General features: G+C 29.9%; 1 protein-coding gene and 1 long non-coding RNA gene across 4 annotated transcripts; one reads left to right on the forward strand and one right to left on the reverse strand.

Annotated features, from left to right (window-relative positions):
- Window positions 1-1,526: 1,526 nt before the first annotated feature.
- On the forward strand, window positions 1,527-4,235 carry LOC128040614 (uncharacterized). Its single transcript, XR_008195409.1, has 4 exons — window positions 1,527-1,661; window positions 3,401-3,476; window positions 3,797-3,866; window positions 4,054-4,235. It is a non-coding gene; the product is annotated as an uncharacterized LOC128040614 (long non-coding RNA).
- A 1,747-nt stretch (window positions 4,236-5,982) lies between these two features.
- Window positions 5,983-8,330, reverse strand: LOC105780661 (myosin-15). 3 transcript variants are annotated; one of them, XM_052629777.1, is made up of 5 exons: window positions 8,180-8,249; window positions 7,873-7,945; window positions 6,964-7,110; window positions 6,730-6,831; window positions 5,983-6,301 (listed from the first exon to the last, which is right to left on the reverse strand). In XM_052629777.1, the coding sequence occupies exons 1-5, from the start codon at window positions 8,190-8,192 to the stop codon at window positions 6,295-6,297; spliced, it is 342 nt and encodes a 113-aa protein (XP_052485737.1). In that variant the 5' UTR covers window positions 8,193-8,249; the 3' UTR covers window positions 5,983-6,294. The 3 variants fall into 3 exon arrangements, 2 of the variants coding, with proteins under 2 accessions (XP_052485737.1, XP_012460584.2); XM_012605130.2 differs by having other exon boundaries at window positions 5,990-6,301; window positions 7,873-7,971; window positions 8,180-8,330; XR_008195408.1 differs by lacking the exon at window positions 7,873-7,945 and having other exon boundaries at window positions 5,990-6,301.
- Window positions 8,331-8,545: the final 215 nt, after the last annotated feature.

Genomic DNA, 8,545 nt, shown 5'->3' on the forward strand with positions numbered 1-8,545 from the left:
TGAAGACGTATTAAAATGGAAATTCATGAACAAGAAGATAAATGTTTTTCACTATATCTCATGTAGCAAGTCAAATTGCCTTTGATTACATAACATTCCTTTGAAATTTAAAAAAAAAAATTGAAACTAGTTCATATCAACTTGCTCAAGTTGTATGTATAAATTGCAGATCAACACCTTATTTGAACTTACAATTCTAGGAAAGCATAAAATGTAGTTCCATGAGCATGCATTTAAAGTAGCAAAAAAATTACTGATTACAGTGACAGTCTAAGCTCCAAATCTAGCTCTTGTATGTCACTTAATTCTGAATTTTGACTGCTCGATCCCAATGAGTTGCTAATATGTTTCTTGATCCTTGAGTGTGAATCCTATAAGAATGTAAGGAACTAAAACAAGCTAAATTTTAAAACACAATCATCACATAGCACATAAACTAAAAAAAAGAAGGAACTTTTTTGATTGTGCAAAATGTTGGGTGTCTAAGAAGCCACTGCTTGGCTGGGAATCACCATATCTGATGTTTTCCCTTTGATCGTATTCTCCAACCCCCATCTGTAATGATATATAATTATAGTACTTGATTTCATTAATATAGTTATCGATGCATAGCACTTTAACACTTCAATTTACAGCATTTAAACACTTCAATTTGCAGCACTTTAACATATCAATTAACAACATTTATACACATCAATTACAGCGATAAGACATCTCAATTTGCAGCACTTAAACACTTCAATTTGCAGCACTTAAACACTTCAATTTATAGCATTTAAACACTTCAATTTGCAGCACTTAAACACTTCAATTTGCAGCACTTAAACACTTCAATTTATAGCATTTAAACACTTCAATTTGCAGCACTTTAACATATCAATTAACAACATTTATACACATCAATTACAGCGATAATACATCTCAATTTGCAGCACTTAAACACTTCAATTTGCAGCACTTAAACACTTCAATTTACAGCATTTAAACACTTAAATTTGCAGCACTTAAACATATCAATTAACAACATTTATACACCTCAATTACAGCGATAAAATATCTCAATTTACAGCACTTAAACACTTCAATTTGCAGCACTTAAAAACTTAAATTTGCAGCACTTAAACATATCAATTAACAACATTTATACACTTCAATTACAGCGATAAAACATCTCAATTTGCAGCACTTAAACACTTAAATTTGCAGCACTTAAACATATCAATTAACAACATTTATACACCTTAATTACTGCGATAAAACATCTCAATTTCCAGCAACTAAATACTTTAATTTGCAGCACTTAAACACTTCAATTTACAATATTTAAACACTTAGAGCATGTTTGGTTAGGGAAATAGGAATGCATTCCCCCTATTCCCTAGGCCCACCACCAAACAGACATTTGGTTGGGTGTAATCCTATTACACCCCTATTCCCTGGGCCCACCACCAAACAGACATTTGGTTGGGTGTAATCCTATTACACCCCTATTCCCTTCCGTGTCTATTATTGATATTGGCTATAATAGCCATTCTGAGTTTGAAGCGGGGAATAGAGATTCCCCATCAATTCTCAATTTTATTTTTCTTTTTCTTCCCTCATCATCTCTCGACGTTTCCCAATTTTTTCCCTTCCAGATTTCTACTTCTTCTTCTGGTACGGTACGCTTCTTTCTTCTCACATTTCTTTTCTTTTCTCCATTTTCTTTTCTCCAGATTTCTGCTTCTTCTTTCAAATTTTTTCCCTGTTTTTCTTTTCTTTTCTTTTCTGTAAAATCGATTTTGATTTTGATTTTGTTTTGCTTTGCTTGTGCTCAAATCTAGAATATTTCTTTTCTGTAATGTTTTCATCGCTTTATAGCTTTGTTAATGTACTATATTTCATAATTTTTTTTAGAACAAAAGTTCTTTTTTTTTGTTGTGTTCTTGAACAATCCTTCAGGAAAGCTAGTTCAGATCGAGCACGCCTTGACAGCAGTAGGATCGAGTTAAACATCTCTTGGAATCAAAGGTTTCTTTGTTTTCTTTTTAAAAAAGGGTTTTGGGATTTTAGAAGTAGTAAAAAAGTTACCGATGGTTTTGATTTTATGCTAATAAATGGTTTTAAATTACAAATTGCTAATGGGGTAGTAATTGCTCTTGAGAAGAAATTGCCTTCAATTTTGGTTGATGAAACCTCTGTGAGTATATTATTTAGTACCATACACTCACACTTTCTATCTGCATTTGAATTTCTAGATTTTCCCATGTTACATCGACCTCGATGTCAATATGACCTTGGGTATTGGGTTTACCAAAAATTAGGGAATGGTTGAATACACTCACTTCCTAGCGATAGAAACATGCAATGCTTGTACTTGCTTAATTAAATTTAGTTTTTGTTTTGATAAAATACGTAAGGCTCTATGTTATCATGTAAAAGATAACTGATAATTGATGATGCTTTAGTTTTCTTTTCCTGGTAGAATTAGTTAGTTCTTTTGAAGCAATTCAACTTTACAATGTATGAAGATTAAAAGCCTAGGGTATTCAATTTCTAGTTCCATGCTGATGATTTTTTGTTAATTACCACAAAATATGGACATTTGATGTCTGATTTCAGGTTCAGAAAATACAGTGTCTGACACCAAATATTGGAGTTGTTTACAAGTTTCTTCTCATTCTGCAATTATCTGGAAAGCTCGGTTATTTTATTCTTTTAGTTGGAGATATATTAGATCTGATTAACATTCATATTGCATTAAACTGCTTGAAAATCAAATATGCAATTATCTCTATGTTTCGCCAATGTCTTGAGCAAGTACCAGTTCATGTGCATCTATGACATTGTTGACTTACCAAACAGGGAGTTCAAAAGTAGCACCCTAAGTTACTAATTTCACGTTTCATAAGTTGGTCTATCGTAGAATACTCATTTTCTAAATATCGACTATCCAGTACATGACCATTTTTTGTTTCATGGAATTTATTCCTTTTTTAAAAAGCTTTCCTTCCTTTTCTTTTTGTTCTATGCCTTGATTGATATATGAAGAATTCATTTACTCATATCCTATTTGTCAGAGAATTTTTTATTTATGATCTTCTTTGTCTTGTTATGGTTTTTTGTAAGGAAGCTCGTAAGTTGTTAACCATGTAATATAGTTTTTTTTATGGTTTATTATTTTGTGCCACGTATTGCTATATCTAACAAAAGAAAGGAGACTGTGCTTTTGATTTTGAAAGACGGTTAGGCATGTAGAAAGGTGAAATGCGTTTCTTTCAAAATACGTAGGTTTGATTACTAGGCTACTAAGTAAGTAGCTCATAACCATTTCTATGTTTTAATACAGTTCTTTGCTGCTAATATAACTTCTATATTTCTTGATATATAGATTCACATAAATCTTCATATTGTTCTGCAGTGGTATGGGCCCTGATTTTCGAGTTTTGGTTCAGAAAAGTAGAAAGCAGGCAAAACAGTATCATAGATTGTATAAGGTATTGATGGCTCTTAATGACGCTTAGTTTACTTAATTTCTAACCTATGTGCATCTGGGAAAAAATTATGTCAGATCAAAGTTAATATTTTGGCCCTAATATTTTTGCATTATGTCGGAGCTGAAAGTGGAATATGAGAAGGGAACTTCAGAGAAAAATGGCAATGTTGTAGATCACTATTTTTTCACATGCCTTATGATCCATGGCCTTGCTGCTATGTTTTGAGTCCGTTTGAATTGGACCAAAAAAGTGGAAATGCTAAATTGTGCAATCCTCTTGCTTTGATGGTAAGTTTGATGTATCTTTCTTTTTCTTTGTAGTGGTGTAAGGCCTTTTGGTGTATCTCTACTGGTTGCTGGATACGATGACAATGGTCCACAATTGTATCAGGTATTTCTCATAGATAATAGTTGATTATATTTCTCATAGACCAAAATTAATGGTCTTCTTAACTGCTCCATTTTTGGGCATTATTTTTGTATCTCTTTTATATTATTAGGGTTTTGGATTTTTCTAAGCTCGGGTATATGTGCACAAGTCATAGAATTTTAAAAGTTTTCCCTTGGATCATGTTTAGGACGTGAAAGCAATTGGATTAACACAAGGTGATGAGATTATGGAATCTTCCCCAGTTTCTCAAACAACAGATCCGAGGCCTACTTTTTCAGATAATGTACCTAATCTAGGTAATGGTGGAAATGTTCCAGCAATGAATGTGAATAATAAACTGCCCCCATTATAGATTTGTAACAATCTATACCCGACTCGATTGTCGAATTCGAGTTACGGGATATCATACTCGTTGTCGGAACAGTTATGATCAATTTCAATTCAATTTAACAATTAGTACTTATTATAAAGTTCAAAATATCATTTTGTCATGTTATACAATCGTATACGAGACTTGTACAAGTTTACGGAAGCTCAATAGATAATTTAAGATTGAATAAGGATCAAATTGTAAAAATTTTAAACTATCGAGTGGATGACATGATTTTGGGGGTTCTAGGTCGAGATGTAACTCATTAACTTGTCCTCATTGTGACATTGAAAGCTTGACATCACGATGCTTGTGCAAAGAATAAACAAACCGCACGCTAAGTGAAAAAGCTCAGTGATACTTTCAAGGCTCAAATCATATAAATTAAAACATTAACATAATAAGCATATAAGCGATGCAAAATTCAATTTTAATCAATTCAAACAATGTATTCATGATTCATATGCTAATTTCATTCACTATCTCATTTAGCAATTCAATAAAAACATGACATGACAAATTTTTTACCATTAAGGATGTATGTGATACCATTTGATTATACCAATATCACATTTCTTTATCGAATCTACTGATTCGCTAAGTTTCCATATCGACCCTCCAAGCTTTTATAAACCGATTCGCATGGTCTTTTAGATGCTACTGATAATCACATATCACATATATGCATTAGTAGTACTATTTCATATTATCAAATCAATTCAAATATCATTTAATCGATTCAAATTTTATTCTTTTAAATTATATTTTATAGTATTATATATTATGATTTTAGTAAATTTATATAAGAATATTTAATATTAAGAATTTTATTAAATTATATATTTTATTAGATTATATTTAAAAATAATTAATTTAAATTATATTTTATAGTATTATATATTATGATTTTAGTAAATTCTAAGAATATTTAATATTAAGAATTTTATTAAATTATATATTTTACTAAATTATATTTTTAATAATAATTAATTTAAATTATATTTTATAGTATTATATATTATGATTTTAGAAAATTCATTTAAGAATATTTAATATTAAGAATTTTATTAAATTATATATTTTTACTAAATTATATTTTTAATAATAATTATTTTAAATTATATTTTATAGTATTATATATTATGATTTTAGTAAATTCATTTAAGAATATTTAATATTAAGAATTTTATTAAATTATATATTTTATTAAATTATATTTAATAATAATTATTTTAAATTATATTTTATAGTATTATATATTATGATTTTAGTAAATTCATTTAAGAATATTTAAATATTACGAATTTTATTAAATTATATATTTTATTAAATTATATTTGATAATAATTATTTTAAATTATATTTTATAGTATTATATATTATGATTTTATTAAATTCATATAAGAATATTTAATATTAAGAATTTTATTAAATTATATTTAATAATAATTATGTTAAAATATGATTAAATTATTTATTATTTATATTAATAAGCTTATTAAAATTTAATAACAATAACAATAATCATCTACCTAAAAAAATTCTGCTAAGGGTATTCTAGTCATTTTAGTTTTTTTCCTATGCTATTACACCTCTATTCCATTCAACCAAACACAAGAATACCATTACGCCTCTATTTCATTCCATTCAACCAAACAAAAGAATTACCTATTACGCCTCTATTCCATTACGCATCTATTCCATTACGCCTCTATTTTATTACGCCTCTATTCCAATATAGTGAACCAAACGTGCTGTTAAATTTACAAATCCACCATCAATAAAGTAGCATCAGGATACAGATCCACCACCATTTGCAAATTTTTTCTAATATTTTCATTTTCTAAAACTCAAATGTAACATCCAAACCAGATAATGTAACATCATTTAGACCACCTGGGGTAATGGTCTGGTTAAGTACTAACCACAAGGAATGAACAATATTTGGAGAAAAGAAAAGTTATGCGACAAAAGAATTCGCCTTGAGTGTTGAGTTTAGCAGTGCAGCAACATCTACTGGAACATATTTCCCAGCTAGCATGCTCGTGAGAGAGGGGGTCATAATCTGAGGAATAAAAAATAGCAATAAGAAAGAGATTAATTGATGCAATGTCAAGAATATAATTCTAAGAAGGTAATCCAACAGAGTACTAAAAATCCTCCCCCCCAAAGAAGTATTCATCTTAATAAATTCATGTTAATACTCTACTCAATCAGGATTCGATGCTGCTTATCACATAATATCCTAGATGGTCCTTAGAAAAAAGGTCATTGATGTTTCCCAAGTTCTTAAAAAGGTCAATGTAAAATAGAACTCAATTTAACAGTATCTAACATTTTGTTTTTCATGTATTTCATAAAATGGAACTCAAACCATATTGCATCACAAAAACATGACAAAAATTGTGGCATCAAATATTTACTCATAATTTACATAATAATAACAATAAAAATATTAAATGAAACATACAAAACCAAAGAACAATATTTTACCTATTATGCTTAAAGCATTCAAATCCATAGATGTCCAAAACTCCAATTTGCACATGGGAATTTGGATCTTTCCCCACGGATATATTAATCTTATCAACAAGCCTTACAAAATAGATAGAAAATTTTCAGAACAGAAACAGTTTAATCTTGACGTCATGCAGGCAATGCAAGTAATACAAAATATGAGCATATGATAAAATAAATGCCTCCAAACATGAATTAACATAAGCATACCAATCAAACAATCGAGCATAAAATGTCTTTGCCAATGCATCCCGACTAGCCACAGCAGCATTACAATCAAGAGCTTTAACTATACTTCCTTCACGGGTTTGAATGGTACGAGTACATAATGTCGCCAACAAGAGGTTCACATCACACCTGCCAAATGAGCAATTTTTTAACATACCTAACAAGAGAATGAAAATCTATAAATGCATAGATCAACAAGCCGCTGGCTTGAACTACCCAGCAACCTACTATGTCATTGCCAATGTGCAAGTCACTGGGTATATAATAAACTCAAAACATCCATGCAAAAACTATTAGGTGCTTAAAGTAGATACTTTTACTAATGAAATTTGAACTAATTATACTACAAGTGTAGTGACCATTTTTGTAGTTGACCCTATTTCAGACCATAATCCCAATCTAATCTAAGCTTTTCATATCATGCTAAACAAAGTCTACATCTATATACATCAATACTATTACATTCCATCCATGCAATGGACCTGAATCCCTTCTCGAATTCACGATACCTCTTTGATTTCTAAGATTTTAGTGAAGCATCCTTCAACTTATCAATATCTGTCTTGACAAGAGAGATTATTGATTTCAATCGAAAAAAAAACCATAATTATACATGTTTCTTTTATATATTCATAACTTAATTGTCAATCAGGATCTATCATACATTTCGAACTCGCAAATCTCTAAGTCCAAAGACCTGCTTACGACTTGGTAAAAAACTCAGTAAGTGTATAAGCAAATTTTGACCGAAAATATTGTGTTTTGGACTATATTTTAAATTGAAAAATATATATACTATTAAATTTTTACCTTTTTAAGTACAAAACTAAATCTCAAACTTTACCAAAGAACAAGGAAGCATATTGACTCAACCATGTTTGAATATTGAACCTGTGAGCATAAAAGAATGTATTGCTGCAAGACCAAGCTGTTGAAAAGAGGTTCCACATTTGCATGCCCCTTGCTATGATTATGAGGTATTGTGTTGATCTGCAAACAAGAAAACAAAAAGCAAAATTAAAATACAACTCTCATGAATTATAGAAAGAAAAAAAAAATAGAACTGAATCAGGGACTGCTAATTATTTTGGACTGCTACAAATGCTGATTATTTTGGAATAAAACATTTCAAAGATAAAGCTAAAGAAAATTGAAACATAAGCATATAATATATAAAGAGATAAGCAAGGAAACTTACAGTTTCTGGTCATCGTCGATTTCTAGCTTCTTCTGGCATCCCGTACTGAGGTTGGCGATATTGAACTGCAAAGAGAGAAAAAACAATAATAAAAAGAAAGGGTGCACGATTAAATTTTAAACTTCGTAAAGCTTATTTTTTTGTGTAAGCAAGATACATTCATGGTTGAGAGATAGATCCTTCATGGTTGGCGGCGGAGCAGAAGCGGTGGCACACCTCACTTCGATTTCTTCCTTCTGCTTAGGGTTTTAAAAAACGAGTTCCCTCTTTTGGAAGATGATCAACATTATAATTAAAAATCTATATGGACTAAATAACACCCAAAATTAGAAAATAAAGAGGAAAAATGGAGCAGAAATAAAAGCG

Source organism: Gossypium raimondii, chromosome 4 (genome assembly GCF_025698545.1).
Source record: "Gossypium raimondii isolate GPD5lz chromosome 4, ASM2569854v1, whole genome shotgun sequence".
NCBI lineage: Eukaryota > Viridiplantae > Streptophyta > Magnoliopsida > Malvales > Malvaceae > Gossypium > Gossypium raimondii.